This window comes from Camelus ferus, chromosome 8, assembly GCF_009834535.1.
Source record: "Camelus ferus isolate YT-003-E chromosome 8, BCGSAC_Cfer_1.0, whole genome shotgun sequence".
Lineage (NCBI taxonomy): Eukaryota > Metazoa > Chordata > Mammalia > Artiodactyla > Camelidae > Camelus > Camelus ferus.
Genome location: NC_045703.1, coordinates 37,296,369 through 37,316,614, shown reverse-complemented (window position 1 = coordinate 37,316,614; position 20,246 = coordinate 37,296,369). Strand labels below are relative to the sequence as shown.

The 20,246-nt window shown below is 36.7% G+C and overlaps 1 protein-coding gene across 2 annotated transcripts in view; it reads left to right on the top strand.

Moving 5' to 3' along the window:
• Nucleotides 1-20,246, top strand: part of MAN1A1 (mannosidase alpha class 1A member 1) — a 151,469-nt gene that overhangs the window by 66,822 nt on the left and 64,401 nt on the right. For both annotated transcript variants that reach the window (XM_032484791.1, XM_032484788.1), the window contains exon 6: nt 19,278-19,372. In XM_032484791.1, coding sequence (XP_032340682.1) covers nt 19,278-19,372 — 95 coding nt within the window. The remainder of the gene's footprint in view (nt 1-19,277; nt 19,373-20,246) is intronic.

The window sequence follows — 20,246 nt, the reverse complement described above, 5'->3', positions numbered from 1 at the left end:
TAAAATTTATAATATTTTCCTTTATCTTTTAAAATCTAAAGCAAATATGACTACATGATATGAATGAATAGAAGCTTGCTTATGGGTACCCAGGTATAGGAAACTTCTGTGTTTTTGAAATATTTTGTTTAAAAGTAATGTTTGGGGGAATCTATAGATGTGATGAAAAGCCAACAGTGTCTTCTTTCACTTTCCTCTATCCTCACCCTAAAAGTCTGCCTCTCCTTCCGTTTATGAGGATTAGCTGCTAGTCTGTGATCCTGTAACCGGAGTGGACGTTTGTGTAATGCTCTGGGTCTCTCACTATAATTGTATTTCTAAGGGAAATTGCCAAATTTTGGACCTATCGTTAAACTGTTTGTAAATAGGGGGTTACTTGAAATACTCACTGCATTGGAGACATCTGCTTAGTGAACTTAAGAAGTAGCTCGATCTACTTTAGTGAACTTAAGAAGTAGCTCGTAGAGAGTGGAAGTTACATTGCTCCTAGAATCTGGAATCCTGGCTTCTCAGACCCTGTTTGGTGGTTGACTCACTGCATTACCTCCAGCAAGCCATTTTATCACTTTCAGTTTTTTTCATTAAAGTACTAGACTATGGAATAAATGTACACTAAGCATCTTCTAAACGCAGTGTTCTCTAACTATGGTACACTGATTTCCAAGTTCACAGAATGTTGTAAATCGGAGGAGTGAGTGTGGAAGAACTTTCCTCCTCATAACTCAAAACGTCTTAACTCATTTTGGGGTATAAACACAATGACTCCTTTTGGTGGAAGGTAGATTTGTGCTTCTTGTTATGTAATGCTTAGGTAGTCCAGATTTGTAAATACCTGGGAATGAAGAACAAGTAGGAAAGTTGGACATCTTTATGCCCTAGAAAAATCTTGTGTCCTATGGAAGAGAAATTGGCTGATTGATAGTAAAAGGGAGATGCTAAAAATTTAAAGAAAACAATAAACTGCTATAGACAGAGAAACAATTAAAAACATGTGCTGATTCTTTACTTATGGAATAGTCACAGTCATAACTCCTTTCTTACCCAAAATTTGAATGGAGATTACTTTCCTTTTTGAACAGATCTCCCGTTTTAATGACAGACTCAAGGGGAATTCTGGCAGCTGTAGCAAAAATGAGAAACAAGGATTTTATATCCGGCAAAACTGACTTTCAGGTGTAAGGGACACAGGCAAGAGATTATCTGCATGTAAGAACTTGGGGAATATTATTTCCCAGAGCCCTTCCGATGAACCTACCAGGCAATGAGCTTCAGACAACCAGAAGACCACGTATCATATGATTGCATTTTTATGAAATGTCCAAAATAGGCACATCTAGAGAGATGGAAAGTAGATTAGAAGTTCCCTAGGACTGAATGGTTTGGGGGAAATGAGGAGTGACAGCTAATGCACATGGTGTTTCTTTTCGGGGACATAATAAAAATGTTCTAAAATTTATTGTGGGAATCAGTTTAGTGTGACTATAATAAAACCACTGAAATGTGCACTTTAAATGAGTAAATTATATGATAAAATGTTAAAAAGGAAAACATTGTAGCTCTGAATTTTAATTGAAAATATTAAGAGTTTATGAAATATTTCATCTTAAATTATATAAATGTGCGTGCGTGTGCGTGTGTGTGTGTATCCCCTGAAAAAGCCTAGAAACAATGATGAATTCATAGTCATGAGCATCCATAGCACCCAGATTGGGTCTTATGTTTCTATTTCTTACTAACCAGGGCTTCTTGGAGCAATACTTGAAATAGAAAATGTAAAGATTAGTCTCAAACATCTCATCCAACCAGGTAACAAAGAAGCTAACAAAAACTAGTAGAGTAATGTCTAAAGGACTCAAGAGCCAACTTAAAAGAGGCTTTATCCAGCAAAAGATGAGAATTTTGAGTTTCAGTAAAAATAAGAAATGTAACAGATTAAAACCCATTAAGTATGTTTAAGTTGATAAGTTCATAGTGATGTTAAAAAGTAAAAACAACTGGACACATTCAAAGAAATAACAGGGAAGCAATTTATTATCTTGAAAACTGATAAAGGGAAAGAGTCAAGGCTTTATCTTGCCTTTCCTAAATGAACTGTATCACTGGAAACCAAGTCCTAGATAAGCCAAGTGTCTGTTAATAAAATTATTTCTGTTAATAAATGAAAGTGAACTGATAAAAGTAGAAGTTCACCCATTTTTATAATTCCTGATAAATTAATGGATCTAGGCCATGGTCATCAAAGCTGCTAACTTCTCAAAAGGAGAGCAAACCACATATGTGCCTCCTGATAAGGGAACATATCACCCAGGGTCTTGTCAAAGGGATCAGTTCTCTGGATCCGGCTTCCAATATGTCAAAAATATAGAAAGAAGAACATATCAAATTGCACTACACGTGTGCAGAATGTGGCTCCTTTAGTTCAAATGACTCCAGTTTGTCCAGATAAACTATAAGGAAATGAAAGGGGAAAATGGGGAGCCTGTGGTGTGAGACTCAGAAGTCTTTTTTTTTTTTTTTTTAAGTGGGCAAAACTGTAGTGTCGAAGGATGTGCTGTTGGTTGATGAAGAAATATAAGAGAGTAAATGCCAGGATGTGGTTACTTTTGAAGAGAGGGAAGGAGCAATGACTGGGGCCAGCACACAGAGGGCTTCTAGCCAGGCTGGCAAAGTCCTGTTTCCTGACCTAGGATAGTAATTATTGGGATATGTGTCTTTATCCTAGGCTGTACATTTTGTAGGTATGTGTTGTGGGTGGGAGGATCTGTATCTCTTTGTGTCTTTAGAATTTAACTGTGTTTTTAAATAAATCAATAATAAAAGCCATTACCCAGAAGGATAGTCAAACTTAGTGGAATGAATTTTGGATCTGGGGATCTATTTGGATCTCTTTCTCTCTGTAAAAGAATGTTTAATGTATTTGAATTAGCTTGATATGTATAAATTAGAGATCATATTTCAGACACAAACATAATTCAAATATAAAGTACATGTAAGTACATGTCTTAAAGTGCTGACCGAAAAGGTATTTTGATATACAGCATTCGTCATTTTACATTATGAAATAGATTATCCAAATAACTTGAAACAATTTTGCATTGACCATTTCAGGTTTAGTCGTAAATTTTCAAACCATAAGCATGCTGTATGCTTCATAGGACATACTATGATATGTATTGTGTAGAGGACAGTAAATAGATCTTTAATTCATTTCTCCTTTTACAACAAAAGTTACTTATGTTCAGAGCTGTTCTGAAAATTGGTTTCAGGGGCGTGGAGTAGTGGGGAAGACTGTGGCATTTGAATCCCAGCTCTGCTTCTTGCTGGCATTGTGTGAATGTGATCAGGGATGATAACCTTTCCCGCCTCAGAAGCTTGTTAGAAGGATTAAGTGACTTAGTAAGTGTAGACATTCAGGAGAGTTGCTGGAATGTATTGAATGCTATATAATCATCAGCTATTATTACTTGGCCAGAATCATTTATGCAGTTCAGTCTTTGGAAAATTATATGGCTGAAAGCCTACTTCTTACTCCTGGCATCCCTGAACTGGGGCGTTCTCACCACATGATTGTTTTCACGGAGGTCCTCACCCTCCTTAAGCAGCTTAGTATGAGACAGTGATATAAACAAAGCATGTTGTTCAGATTTTATAGTTTATGTCTGAATATTCACTTTCAAATACAGTTAGCATGTTAGAGGTAACTTGGAGTGGCATCTATGTTCTTTATGTCTTAAAATGTCAGTTCACAGTGTAAATATATATTACAAGAGCTATGAAAGAGGAAGATGTTTAGAAAAGAAGGGAGGGGGGCAAGAAAGAAGAGAAAGGGAAGAAGGAAGTGGGGAAGAAAGTAAGAAAAAAAAACCTCATGGGGAAAAGGAGTGCCTTGAAATATTTGATTTGCAGTCCACTTTACCAAGATGTGGGTGGTCTGTGATTATAATTAGTTGTGTGATTATTTCATTTAAATATATTTATATTTCTTAGTGGAAAATCTTTATCATGATTTTTCGAATGTAAAAAGTTATTCGACCAGCACAAAACCAGTAGTAACCCCCTCCCCAGTTCTAGATTTTAACTAATCTTTGATAAATGCAGCTCCACCTGTTTGAAAAGAATTTGGAGAGGCCTTAGGAAACTTATAAATGTTAAGAAATTTAACTTTTCCAAGATCCTAAGGAATCTAGACATCAAGAAATATTTGCATATATCTACTAGTGCCCATTTCTTTCCTATTGATTTTCTTATTAAGAACTTGAATGGAAATTGTAGAATAGATAAACAAGATTATACTGTATACCACAGGGAAATATATACAAGATTTTATGGTAGCTCACAGAGAAAAAAATGTGACAATGAATATATATATTTTCATGTATAACTGAAAAATTGTGCTCTACACTGGAATTTGACACAACATTGTAAAATGATTATAAATCAATAAAAAATGTTAAAAAGAAAAAAAAGAACTTGAATGGAAAAAGGCCCAAAATATATCGTAAGAAAGTTGTACATAAATCTTCTTCACAGTATCAATATGACATGACTCATTTTACAAATGTTTATCAATTACATTATTCCAAACCTATAGTATTGGCATAGCTCTGTCAACTGAAAAAAAAATGCACAACCTAAAAGTTGAGAATTTTATTTTATTCGACAAATTTTCTGAGAACTTAAACCCAGAAGACAGCCTCTCAGATCGCTCTGAGGGACTGCTCCCGAGAGGTAAGGGAAAAGTCAGGATACAGGGTTTGTGCAACAAAAACCAGGTAGTAGGAACATGAAAAGATTACTGTTAATTAAAGAAAACCAGACATCTCAAGTTAATGAATTTAGCACTGTTGCATGTATGGGAAGAAGCAAGAGTCTGGGCTGGTTGAAATCATTCCTTTGATGTGCACCTTTAACTGTCTAGGGGCCACCATCCTGAAGCCCCTGGGGTGCACAGCTGGGGTGTCCGCAGTGGCTGACGGCTTGATGGCTGCAACGGTCTTTGTTTACTGATATGGTGGGCAACATATTTCATCCACAGCTCTCATAGTTGAAAAATAATTGTTTTATTGTTTTTTAATGTTTTTTACCTTGTATGACCAGTTTTATGCTAAAACAAGGTTATTTTACCTGTGAACTACCAAAAATAGACACAGAGCTACTTTACATATAAATGGCCCTTTAAAACAATACTATTGTGTACTGATTTGCCACAGAGTCTGTATGAAGGAAGGAAAAAAAGCTGCTAAGTGCTGTGTTGTGAACCAATAATTAGATTCTCAATGTGGTGTAAAGTACTCACAGGAGGTTCCTTCTTGGCCTCATAAATTTGACCCTATCTTTCCATTCTACTGCTATTAAGTGACTTAGAGACATGACTTAACAGTAAAATAAGCTCCTAAGCCACAGTGGCAAGCACATAAGACTGAAATTATGCAGTGATGACTGCTGTTCGTTTAGGAATTGGCTGTCCCATTTGTTGTTAAATATCAGGCGGATGGCAAATGGAGAGTTGGCTGTTAAACTGTGAACTCAGCATCACATGGCTTCAGACGTCTCATGCTATTTGATAAACTTAAAGATTATTAAAGACTTTCTTTGCTTCATTCACTACAGAAACAGTATACATTATACCGGTGGCAATAAATGTTTTGATAAAAGTATTCTTTCCAATCAATTTCTTTCGCTAGTTCAGGGCTTCTCAAACTGTGATGTGTATCAGAATTCCCAGGATGGCTTATTAAAACGCAGATTTGTGGGCCCCGCTATGAGAGTTTCTGACTGTAGATCTCAATGGGGGCCTGGTAATTTGCATTTCTTGTTCCTTATAAGTTCCCAGATGATGCTGATGCTGCTGGTTTGAGAATACCGTGAATCCGTCTTCTTGGAATTAACAGGATTCCTTTTTTAAAAAAAATGAACTAAGAAAATAGACATCCAGGTTTGGCTCTCACCTTTGTTGAGGAAACCATGTCCTAATTTGCTGGATCAAGAATTGAGGGAAACATTTTCTCTATTGGAAATTATAATGAGGCTCCTTTCTAAAATCTGATAAACATTGTATCAAATGGAGCATAAGCTATTTGGGGTTTCATTTATATTAAGGACAATTCCAGTTAAATAAAGCAAATAAAAAAGCCCTGCCACAATCCCTAAGGAATATGGGGCACAAATTTCTATCATTACTCTGATACGTATTGAAGTTTTTAAAGAGCCTTTTGAAATCTTATTTCCTCAAAGTCCAGGATCCATGTTGGACTCTGCTAAAATTTTTTGTTTGTTTACTTTTTTATCCGTAAAAAAAGAGACAACTTCTATTTTCTAACCCTTAAAAAGAGATAATTGCTTTTTCCCAGGGTCCTTAGTCATTTGTCTTCAACAGTACTGCCTTGTAGTGACTAAAATTAGGGCCAAAGTAAGAATACTCCACTTTTATTTTGTTAACAGATGAAATTTTTGGCATTCATGTCAAGTTTTAATCAAGTGCATTGCTGTTTGTTTAATGTTAAAAGAGCTTGACTCCACATCCTTTGCATCTTGAAGCTGCCTGGCCCTTAGACTGGACCGTGGACTTCTGTGCATCTCCATCATTTCTGTTTTACTCCCCTTTTATCCTTGACTGCCCTGATTTTTGTGTAAGTTTAAGGTGTACACAGTGTTGATTTAGTCATTGCAAAATGATTAACACAGTAGGGTTAGTTAACGCCTCCATCACTTCACATAATTATCATTTCCTTTTTGTGGTAAGAATATTTAAGATCTACTCTTCTAGCAACTTTCAAGTTTATAATACAGTATTGTTAACTGTACTCACCAAGCCTTGCATTAGATCTCCAGAATTTATTCGTCTTATGGAAGTTACACCCTTTCATCAACTGGAAGTTACACCCTTTGACCAACATCTTCTCATTTTCCCCATTCTCTCTACCCTCCCTCCTCTGCCAATCACCATTCTGCCTCTATATCCATGAGTTCAGCTTTTTAAAATTCCACATATAAGTCATTTCATACAGTATTTGTTTTTCTCTGTCCCTGAGTCTTTTTAAAAGACTATTCCAGTGCTTTCTATTGGACTTAATTCTTTTTAACAGATCTAAAAGATCAGTTCCTTAACTACTGTAGGTGATTCCCACCTGAATGATAACCTTCAAGATGTTGACTAATCACCAAAAACAAAAAAAAGGACATATGATGTGCATAGGTCACAGTGGGAGAAGTCTGCTTAATCTAAAACTGTATTTAAGATCTTCAAGAACACCCGAATGATAACTTTCTCTACAATTTTGTGCAATTGTTTTTCTGTATATCTGATACCTTTTCCCATTTTACATGGTCAGACTAATGGCCAGGATTTGTCTGATTACCTTGTGCAGTACTACAACAGTATCGTATTTGTCTTCAGTTTCTTTTTTGGACAAGAAATGAAAGTTATTACTTGAGCCTTCCCTGTATATCATAATATACTCTGTGGATGTTCTTCCACTGTCACACTTCAGAAACAAGTATTATGAGTCATTGACCACAGCTCTCTTGTTTATTTTTGTATTCCAAGTGCCTTGTGCGACTCGGCCTGTAGTTCATAGGCACTCAATAAATATTTGTAGAATATTTGAATTTACATCTCTAAAAGGTCAGAATTACAGAATAGATTCCTCTTTGAAAGCTTGTAATTTAGAAAGTTTAAACTATGTTGACGTCTGTGTATGTGTGTAATCGCTTTTCAAAGGCATTCAAATAGTACAAGAATGGTCACAATTGACAAAATACATTATGTTTCATGTTAGTGATTACTTATGCTTATATTTTAAAGAGGAAATGCCCTCCAAATTATTTCAGTTTGATATATTCAAAACTTTTCTAATAAGGAAAGTATTGAGTTATGTGACATTTTGTATTCTGATGATGATTGTTTCATTGAATTATTTATGGTACTGTAAGAATGTAACACTGATCTATTAAAAACATAGTATTCTCATAATGAAATAGAATATATGAATATACTTTTAAATCTCTTAATTTAAGTGAAAAATATTTAAGATGCTTTTAGTCAAATTAATGTAATCCAGGAGTTGGCAAACTACAGACACGCCCGTTCATTTCCATTTTGTCTATGGCTGCTTTGACCCTACAACTATAGTTAGTGAGTAAATGAATGCGTGAATGCCCTCTGACCAGAAATTCCATTGTCAGACATTCAACCTGATGAAATTAGTCATGCATGCATACAGATAAGTATGTAAATGGATATTTATTCACCGCTGTTTGCAATATCAAGACAGTGGAAATCTCAGTGTTGAATAGTGGGAGATTGGCAACTAGGTTCTGACATATCCATACACTGGTATACTATATAGCTGTTTAAAAAAAGATATTACAGAAATGTATCCATTGATATAAAACAGGGGTCAGCAAACCACAGCACAAATTCAGTCTGGGACCTGTTTTTGTACTATCAAAACTAAGAATGGTTTCACATTTTAAAGGATTATAAGAGAAAAAAACTAAAAAATCTGGCAAAGCCTAAAATACTTACTCTCTGACTCTCTACAGAAAATGTTTGCCGACCTCTGATGTAGAATGATGTATTTAATGTAGATTAAGTTGCTAGGGATGGATTTAAAACATTACAAAATAGTATATATGGAAAGATGCCATTTTGCAAAACAAATACAATCAATATCATTTAGAAGATAGATGCTTAAGATGTTAACAATAATTGTGTTTGGGTAGATAAGATTAATGGGGCTCTATATTTTTTGTCTATTTGTCTAATTTTATGATTTTTCAATAATAAGAATGTATTGTATAAGAAAATTAAAATTTTTCTTGGTAAATGGGAAAATAATAGGGAAACAAGAAATTCTCTGAGTTTATGTTTCTTTATTTTGTAGATGAGGAAACTGAGACTAAGAGAGATTAATTAGCTTTCCTGGGGGGGCACAAACAAGACAAAAATAGTACTGCTGCCAAATTTTGTGTCCATCAGCATCACCCTTTGATAACTTAAAATGTTCATCCATCAGTTGACATATGAAATTACAAACTCTGCCCAAAGGCACTTGGAGGTGTTGATGCAGGAAAACAGATGTGGGGCATGAGGAGGGGCCATGTCCCAGGTCTCGGCTGAGCCCCTGGGACAGTGCCCCACCAAGCATGGGTCCTTGGCTTCTCGCAGGAAAGAATTCAAGAGCGAGCCACAGTTGAGTGAAGGTAGATTTATTCAGAGATACATTGAAAGGCAAGAGAAAGGCCACAAGGTGTGAGTGTTGGGTGCTCAGATTAAAAGTAGGTACACATTCCATAGACAGAATTCAGGCCTCTCTGAAGAGAGAGAGAGGGGGGTGGCCGGGAGGCGCTGTGTTGCTGGTTTTTATCAGCTTGGTGGCTTCCTATGCTAATAAGTGGAAGGACCATTCTAAGTAGCCTGGGGGAGGGGCTGGGATACCCAGGAAGTTGGCCATTTCCCATTCTTTGATCTTTTGTGGCTAGCCTTGGGACTGCCATGGTACCTGTGGGCGTGTTATTCACCATGTTAATATATTACAATGGGCTCAAGATCTACTAGAAGTTAAATCTCTCATCATCCTGAGCCTCAAGGCCTACTGGGGGTTGAATCTTTTACCATTTTGATGTTAATTGCTGTAGCATTCCTTGAATGGCTATGCCCTGCCCCCTTCCTGTCTCAGTGTCAGTGTATAAATAAAAAACAAACAAAGGCAGGTGATGCAGAAATCAAAATACATCAGTTTAATGGGAATAGATGTACAACTAGATAGGTTTACATTTGCTTAGATAGAATGAAAAAGGTGTGGCTTACATTTTGCTTTAAAAAAAAAAGCAAATAAAACCTATGTAGACATAGGTGTTTAGGTTACCTTGTAAACTTGCAAACTACTACTCTGAATAATATACTAATTAATTGTTTTTTCATACTTGTAGAGTTAGTGGTTCAAACGCAGTCATCTGAGAAAAAACAGGGCACATTTCCTGAAGCTCACACCCTGTACTACAGAATAGACCCAGAAGAGACATTTGACTTATCCTCAGGCCTTGGTGCCAACAACTGTTTATAAAACTAGTCTGAAACTTTTTGAAGGAGAGCAAATACACTACAATGGTGAGAAACCGCCATTGTAATTAACAGAGTGCTAATAACAGAAAGAAACAGTAGACTATAGAAAGTAGACATAAAAGCTCAGCAGTTTTTGAACCATTCAGTGTAAAGTCGAATATACTTCAATTATTCCTGAGGGAACCAGTATCTTATAGCGAAGAACAATGATGGTGATAATTGTTAACGCTCTTTAAAAAGCACTTGTGCATTTAATCACATTTAATCATCTTGTGAATTGGGAGATCAATCCCTATTCACATATTTAGAAACTGAGGCAAAGAGGGGGTTAAGTGAGTGCTCAAGATCATACAGCCCGGTCAGCTGAGGACCGGGAGCTCATCTTCTGGCCCCAGCCCAGGGTCTGCACGTGATGCTGACGCTGACTCACCAAGATAGGATCCGTGTACGTTGCACTAAATCAAAAAAACAGAAACATGTTTTTTAAACCGATAACAATAAAAAGGTTAAATAAACTACAAATAGTTCGAGGCTCTTTAGAGGTGAGATTCAGTACTTGGAAAAATTCGTTAGCAGAGAATGCCTCCTAACTCAAAAATGCCAGAGATTCACAATATACTTACATGGATGAGGCTGTCATTCTCTTCCTCTTACTTTTTCTCTTGAAGAAAGGTTTCTGAGCCTAGATTTTGGTATATTTCCAATGATTTGTGATGTTTACCTACAAATGTAATAATAAACAAAACAGTCCCTATTTTAACACTATGATACTAAGTATTAACAACCTTTGTAATGGTGGTTTCCACAAATTCTATTAGAAATAATAGCCAGATAGGGTACATGCTTTCATCACTCCCTGTCTCTTTAGTAGGCATTATGTTTTCAAAAAAAAGTTTTCATTTTGATGTGAAATGTATGTTCAGAAACTATTTGGCATACTTACCTAATATTAAATATTATTAACAATAAACTGCACATTTAAAACATTATGTTAGTTACTTGCCCATTTTTTTAACTTAAATTGAGATTGATCAACTCAAAACCCCATCTTTAAGCCCTGTGTAATGCTTGGACTGTTACGGTGTTATTTATTGTTCTTGGGCCAGTGCTTTAGGCACCTAAGATAACATACCGTGTCATACAGCTAGCAATAATTCTAAGCATGAATGCTGCCTAGCCATGGTTTTGTTTCTCCTTTTCTGTGCATTTTTAACTTCCATAGTGAGTGTATGTTAGAAGAAGGACATATAACGATATCATATTGTCATACTTTATCATATGATCATACTTGTTCCCTTTTTTTCCCAGCTCCACTTCTGCCCCATTTTTCTCTACAACACATGTATACTTTCTCCTTGAGGAAACGTTATTTTAAAGGATCCCTAATTCTTTCTCAAGGTTTCTCCTTCAGATAGCCAGTGTAATGTTTCTTGGTGTTGTGATTTATGTATCTTTGCCCTTGCAACTCAGAAAAGTTCCATAATCAACGAGAACCACTGCCTTTCTCCCCGCCCCATCTCTCAGGACCCTGATGATCAAGAAATCCTTCCACTTGTAAATGAAGGGCACCAAGATCGTTAAGTGTTGGAACCTTCTTGATCCAACTGATGTGCTTTTTTAACCAGCCCTTTAACTTCTGTCCCTGATAGTTAAGGTTATTAGCTTGCCTTCTTTCTTCTGTTTCTTTCTTGCCATTTTCTAAACCCTATGAATCTCTCTCTCCACCCTGCTCTCTGTCAGGCTCCTTCCTCTCCCCTTCTGCTTTATCTCTTGTCCCCCACCACATTAACCTAGAGTGTGCACGACATACGCATACTCACCTACAGGAGTACCCCCTCTGCCGTCCTACTCTCCCCTTCGACCTAATTCAGTCTCTCCTTTTGTTTTATTCCCATAGTTAGAGCCTATATCACTCAATTTATTCTCTACTGATCTGTTGGTTCGTATTGTTGTTTTCTGGTGTTATTTTATGTTTCTATAGTTTTATATGGTTGACTTGCCTTCCTGGTTATAAGCTCCTTGAGACAAGGATCTTGTGTTTTCTGGTGTATCTCCCTTATAGCTCTTAGGACATTGGGAAACATGTTGTAAGTGCTTCTTAAGTCTTAAAACCATGCCGCATCGAGCAGAAAAGTACCTTAGAAAGTGTTTTATCTAGTGCCCTCATTTTACAAGAGAAAGAATTAGAGAAGTGAAATGATAACTAATCTTCACTGTGGCAGAACAGGTAGGTAGTAACCCGGAACTAGAACTCAGGCCCTGTTTTTCATTGTGCCTGTTACCAGGCCACCTTGACTCTGGCTTATGCTCAGGGAAAACACAGGATCACTTCCTCAAGTAGGTGGCGTTGGTTTCTGCCCACACGGATGCTGATGATGTCCACCTTGAACAATAGCATGAATTCCCTCCAGTATTTCTCACTATTTTTCATCTTACTCTTTTAACTTTATAAAATCTTTCCCACTCAGGAGTTAGGGCATGAAATTGAACCCCCACAGAAAAAAAAATTAGTATTAGATTATAATTTTATTAATTCCTTTATTAACACTTATTTATTTTGACTAGGGGATAGTATGAAAGCAAACTTTGAAAGGTTTCACTAGCTGTTAATTTTTTCATGAAAATAAATATTTTTTAAAATCCTGAGTCTAACAGGATTCACTAACAGCACTCTGCATCTAGATTTTTTTATTAATATACTTATCAGAAGTTTTTTCTTTCATTTAATCTTTGTGCTTTCATATGTTAGAAACTCAAGCCTAAGGCACTGTTATATTGATTCTTCTTGGTTATGACCTATGGTTACTAGCTGGTTAGCATGCATATCCTTATTTATTTTGAATAAACAAGATTTTAGTGCTTTAGTTTTGCAGGAAAATGAAGAATACTCTCTTCATCTAATGGCCTAGAGGCTAAAAACTGAATTATACTGAATTACAGGGAAGAAAAACAAAACAGTTGACACAAGTTTTCATCTAATTAAATTTATACATTTTAAAAAATGAAGTTCGTAATACAATTTGATAAATACAACAAGTAATTCTTTTAATTTAGGAAAAATTCAGTTTGGGGTTTTGATTAATGAGAGAGAGAATGCAAAGAGTAGAAAGAGGCAGTGAAAGATGTGTGCACATTTTCAGTTAAAAAAGAAAAGAAAGATGTATGCACACTTACATACAAGGGACTCACAGGGGAGATCCTTCCAGATCAAAAGACTTATGTGTTATCTGAAATGGCACAAAGCTGGCGTTCACTTGGCTGTAGCTGTCATCAAACCGTCCCATACCGGAGCATTTAATTAGAGGAAGAGGGCCTCTCTCAACCTCAGTTTTCTCATCTATAAACCAAGATTATGCAATTAGATGATATTTGATGTCCCTTCCAGCTCCAAATTTCTCTTGGATTAACTGTTTTTATATGTCTTTATTCAGATATTTAAACCTTTTGAGGTTCCCCTCTAAACTGAAAAGCCAGAGTAATTCAAAAGTACTTATTGGTTGAGTGATTAAATTTGGCCCATATTACATGTGTTAATCAACTCAGCTAACGATATATGGGTTATTCAGTTATTTTCAAACAAAGACATTTATCATATCTATGGCATTTCATGCTGGAATCTTTATGTAGCAAAAATGAGTAATAGGTAAACTCTGCTTGTACTAATGGGGAATTAGTGTTTGATCTTTTAACAGTGAAGTTTTCAGCATAAGGATTTGAAGAAAGGCTTTGATATTTATTGTACATTTCAAACCAAAGCATGTCTGAACTGAAACTGGTTCTTTCCAGAGCTGTCTGTTCATATTCATATCTTCTTTCCTTACTCTTTGCTCTGGTGTATAAATATTCTTGTACAGTTCTTCAGGGATCTGCAAACTAGAAAGGCAAAGAAAGCCATACATCTTATTTACAGCCTTGTCTAATCCTATCTGTACAGATAAAGTAAAAAGATAAATGTTTTTTATTTGATAGGTTCTAAAATATGAAGTTTTTTTAAACTTTTGATCAAAAATAGCAATAAGACTGATGATGTTATTTAAGGATAATGAAAAGATGCTGTTTGGGTGCAGTTATTCTGAAATTCTTAACTTGAGACCATAAAAATTTTTATTTAAACCTGTTTGTTAGTTACATGCTTGAAAGATTATTTTAGAAGCTATTTCATCATATTTTACCACCCTTTTTTTCAGCAAATTGTATTAGTTTTGATTTTTGCTGTGAATGTAATCAGAATCTCTATAATGCATAATCTTTTGGAAGATTCCTTTTGGACCATTAGGTGTCTGCCCATTTTGAACTGATTGGTGCAAGTTGCACAAAAACTCTATTTAGTGGTAATGGTCATTTAAAAAAAAGAATATGTCTTCTATTATCATCATGGATTGTATTTTATTGCCTGTCATTTTTCATTTTCATCTTGCTCTCTTTATAGAATCCTCCCCAGCAAATATAAGTACCAGCAAATCCTGGAAACCAAGATTGACTAAGAGTTGGGTGGCAAATCAACTCTATCTTTATAAAAATTATAATAATTTTTCTTTTTTTTTGCCAGCTTCATTTTAGTACCAGTTTTATGACTTCTGAGTACTAGTTTTTCAGTAACAAATCAGAAGTAGAAATTATCAGCCCTGCTCTCCCATTTCTCTGGGGAAACTGAGAACCAGAAAAGTTAAACAGTGGGCCCAGGCCTCCCACTGAACTGTAGCAGAGCCAGTCCTAGGATCCAAGTACTGACCTGTCCAGTGCTGCCTCCATCATGCTGCCCCATTTGAAGGGGCACTGAATTGAAGTACCATTTTTTTAGTGTGCTCTTTGTCATCATTTGCTTTTGAGTACATTATCTAAGATATGCTAGTTAAAACTTAACTACCCTTTAGAATGATTTGTGACATTTCTCCTTCATTCTTTTAACAATATTAACTTTGTAAGCTAGTTTGGAATTTTACTACTCACCATTTTGGGTTAAAAGATGTTGTCTTTTAGACTCTGGATTCCTCCTCCAAGTAACCTCTCTTCATGTCTCAAGGAGAGGTAACAAATCAAACACTAAGAATTGGAATTGACTTAGGCTCACATGTGATTTCATTTAAAGCATCAATAGGTCAATTAATGTTTTCATCCAAAAACTATTTTGTAATTGTGCCCAAGGTTGAGACTCCAGAATCCTTGATGTAATTATTTGCAGACAATAGAAACTAGTGGAATAGAACACTTTGCAAATACTAGAATATTAGTGGTTTCTCATTCTAGTGCTCCAGGTACATTTATTAATATTTGACTCATTCATTTATTAAATGAATGTTTATTGAGTACCAGCTACTTTACAGGATACTGAGTATATACACACAGCAATGAACAAGACCAAATCCATGCCCTCATGAAGCTTACATCTGGCAGAGTTGTCCAACAGTCAACAAGTAAGCAAATAAGATAATTAGGATATGATAAATAGTGGGACAGAAATAAACAAGATAATATGATAAATAATAAGTGAGAATGGCCAACTTTATGTGTGGTTGGTAAGAAAGACCCCTCTTAGAAGGGGACGTTCAAGCAGATTCCTGAAGTTAAGAATGAACCAGTCATGTAAAGAGCTAGGGAAAGGGCATCACAGCAGGAGGAAACAGCAAAGGCAAAAACCTTGACAGAGGAAGGGCCACTGTTTCCTGTTAACTGAGAGTGTAAGTATCTTCCCACCTGCAACTCCTAGGCATACGCTAGCAACATCAATAAATTTAATACAGGATGACCAGATCTGGGTTGGATATGTAAATAGGCAATGGAGAAGAAATGGAGATCTTTTTCTCTATTTTTAAAGATAATTACTTGGGGATGTAAGAGAGGAACATAAGGAAACATTTCGAGATGTTAATCTTGCCTTCTGTAGTCAAATGCTGCATTGTGTAATGCCAGTTGTCAGTGTAAAAGTTCACAGAAGGCAGTGATCTTGGCCTGGACCTAGGCCTGGAGAATGGGTGAATTTGGATTGGCCAACAGGAGGCAGAAAAGGGTGTTTCAGGATGAGCGAACTGGGTGAACAAATATACTAATGTGGCAGGACACACACACACACACAAAAGGTAATTATGCAAGAAGATGGAAGTGTCAACCTTATTGTGGTAATCATTTCACAACACATACGTGTATCAAATCATCACGCTGTATACCTTAAACTTACACAGTATGTCCATGATATCTCAATAAAGCTGAGGGGGAAAAAAGATAAAAGTATCTTTTAAAAAAGATACTAAAGTGGACCAAACTTCAATGAGTGCTCAAGACCAAGGAGACTTAAGCTGGAACCAGACTGATCTTTGAATGAACAAAAAATGATAAATGGTCCTATTCTTAGAGGTCATTGAAAAGTCAGTAATCAGTTTTGACTTGAAGTTTTAGATAACAGAGGGAATCGTTGTGGTTTCTTGAATAAGAAACTTGTATGGTAAAAAGAGGAATTTGGCAATATAGATACAGATTAATGGAGACAGGAGGATGTGAGACCAGGTAGGAGGACCTTCTTTGCTATGGTACCTGGTGATGAAAACATGGACTATACTCATCATAGAAAAAAGGGAAGAAGCCATATATGAGACATTTCCAGGAACTTCCATGTTGATACTCAATAACTAAAGAGTAAGAAATCAAAAGTCAAAATGCAGCTCTCTCGGGCCTCATGGACTAACTGAACAGTGGTGTCAGTGATGGAACTGGGGAAGTTTACCCAGGACGTTAAATGATTGATTTCACCTTGGACATGTTAAGTTTCAGAAGACGACACCCAGATTGTGATGTGAGCATGCAAGTAGAAGTACAGAACTAAATTCAAAAAGAAAAGTTGAATTTGGGAGTGCAAACGGTGATGAGAAGGCGGGCTTAGCTCTTGAGCATGTATGCTTATGATTAAGAGTGTGTGTTTGGGGGAAAGGGGGTGTACATGCACATGCGCACATACGCACACACACTCAGAGAATCTGAGTATAGCGTATCAAACAACAGTTGGATTAAAGACAGAACAAGAAACATTTTCAGGCAGTAAATAGGGAAAGTATTACTTTACATGAAAACTACCACTAACCTTTTAGAGTGATTACTATGTATCCTAAGTATTTTTTTCTAAGATCTTTAAATATAATAATTCATTCCTTTCTTTCCACAACCTTTAAAATAGCAAGTGCTATTGTTATCTCCATTCTATAGATGAGGAAGTTTAGGCGCAAGGAAATTAAGCCAGTTTGCCCAAGATCATCCAATTTGAAGAAGCAGAGCTAAGATTCAACTACAGGCATTGTGTTTTCAAAGCCTCAGCCCTTAACTCCCATGCCATATGGTTATAATATCCATGATGGTGTTTTAATTACAAGTCTGACTTCCATCTTATGTAAGTTTCTTGCAAAGGAGTTAATTAATTAACAGTTTTAAAAGTTGGGTGGAAGCTAGAAAGTCAGCAGATGGCTGGGCAGTGATTGGATAATCCCTTACAGCAGAAGAGAACTTAAAATTCTCTAGGGTAAGGCAGAGAAGGAAAGGAAGACTGTACTTTTTAGTTTATTTTTCTTTCTCTTCTTCTTCCATTCACTGTTTAGTTGTTGAAACAGAAAATTGTCCACTTTAAAGAGAGTTATAATAATAATTTGTGGGAAAAAATGGTTCTGTTTTTTTAAGAGCTTCATATAGTACAAATGTCTGTGTCCTCATTTGTATCCCAGGAATACTAGTTTATCTAAATTGACTGTCAGCCAAATTGTTACATGAAAACTTAGTCTTTTCTTAACTTTCATTACAAAGTAAGATTCCAAAAGAGTAGGGTTTCAGAAACAGTGTCAATATCAACATGAGTGGATTATCTCCAGTCCAGAAGCCCCGGTGCCTGGCTTCTCTCTGTAGGGAGGCTGTGTGCTTAGAGCAGAAGTTGTGGGCTGGAACTCTTCCCTCTGAAGGAGCCCCCCAAGTCTTCTCTGACAGTGGCCTTAATGAATGCTTTTCCACACTGGGAGAGAATCTTACTTCCATTCTCCATGCTTTCCAGGGCTCCCCTAGCCTTTGTTAGGAAGAGGGAAAAGGAAATAGTAGGTTCCCAGCCCACCACGCTTGGTCACACAGTATGGCAAGGAGAAGGGACAAGGCCCTGCTGCAGGGAAAACTATCACAGTCTTTCCTTCAATGAGCACATTCACTCAGTGCTTTACTTTGGACCTAAAACTGTGAATGGATATCACAGTTCTGCTCAGGTGGACTGGCTGCTCAAAAACGTTCAACATTTTTCCATTTTAACAGAATGAAGTTTTTAGCCTTACCCTTGAAGATATGGGCTGTGTATATCTGACTTTATTTACAAGTGTTCCCCTTTTCTTTGGACAGGCAAGCTGACTTACTGCATTTCTTCTGCAGGCCCCCACTTGCGGGTGTCTGTGCTTATATTCTTACACTGATGCCTTCGGGGAGGCCCCCTCCGCTTCCCACACCTCACACGTCTCTAGTACTATTAACCTCATTACATGCTGCATACAATCCTCATCTAAATGCCATCTCCACCCATAGAGCCTTAGTGAACTCATCTGAACTCCTAGATGGTATTATGCCAGGCTCTCATTTTATCTGTGTTCCAGATATTTGCATGCATATTTTGCCTTTGTTACTGAATTCTGGGCAGAATTTGTATCTAATTTAACTTTGTATCTTCCATATCACCCACACTTGGCATCAGAGGAGGTCAAAACTGCAAAGGGCTGAGTGGACATATAGATTACTGGTAATAAGATGTCTTTTTCACAACTTCTTTCTCGGTGCCCTAGTAAATAAATGAAGCTGAAACAGGACCAGAGCTCCTGATTTTCAGTCCAGGACTTACCACCAGCAACAGTGGTTCTCTCCCTGTCTTGCACATTGGAATCACCTGAGGTCACCTGTGGTGCTTTAAAAAAAAACTGATTTGGGAGCCCCAAGCCATAGAAATTAGAATCTCAGGAGTGCAACCCAGATATCAGTATTATTATACTGATACCCCCTATGATTTTAACATGCAACCAAGATAAATACCCCAAAGAACAATGGCTCCTGGACCTTTCTTGCTTTCTAGGTAATTCTGTTAATTTGAGAAACTTTTATTTTTTCATATAAAAAAGTTTTAAGTAGAAACATGCTCAATGTGAGATAGCAGTATAGTGCATTTTGTTTTTCTTACAACAGTAGCTTACTTAACTGTTTAACTTTTCAGATATTTCGAAAGAAAGCAGTGGAACTTGGGGTAAAATTGCTACCTGCATTTCGTACTCCCTCTGGAATACCTTGGGCGTTGCTGAATATAAAAAGGTAAAATGCTTCATTTTCAACATGTTTTAAGTTGAAATATTCAACATTATGGTCTAACAAATAGACCCTGGATGGATAATTACTGGAATTTTGTTGGTGACTGACACTATTGGGAGTCTTGGCATCTGTCCTTGTGTTGGAAGTTATTAGTATTTTTCAGTGTTCCATGGCTTAAGATGCGTCCCCATCATGGGATCGAACAACCCCAAGAGACTCATCCAAATGAGACATAATCTGAGGTTTTCACTATTTCCTGGTGATGCTGCATCAATGATACAGTCTCTCTCCATAGATTCCAAGAGCATCCCGTTATTTTTAAAATTGTCATCAAAGCATTTCACTTCCAGAGAGGCCAGTTCCTCAGGTCACTTCCTTCGGTTAAGCTTCTGGTTAGAGATATTGCAGATACAACACTTAGACTGGTCCGATCTCCCGTGCAACGAGCTGGTGTACCTGATACTGGGAGCACCTGAGGCTGCTCACCCACAGCTGTAGAGAGGGAAGGGAACTGCTCCATTGACCCAGATCAACCCAACCTTTTCATCCCACTTGGGTGAAAAACCCTGGTGTGCCAAGTCCGTGGGAAAGTACCCCAAGGAACACGTGGGCTGAACAGACTTACTGGCATTCTCCTAGTAAGTGGTTTGAATTTTCATGGTAGCTTGAGCACTTTGTTAGTAAACGATTTTATCTTAAGCTTTCTTTTTAACTCCTTTTCCCATATAAGTAATTAATTGCATATGTGTCTTCTTGTGATAATGATGATAATGGTGGCTCTTTTATCATCATAAAGTATGAGGCTTTGTTCTAGGTACTTTACACATATTACCACTTTTAATCCTCACAACAACTCAGTAAGGTCAGAACTGTTGTT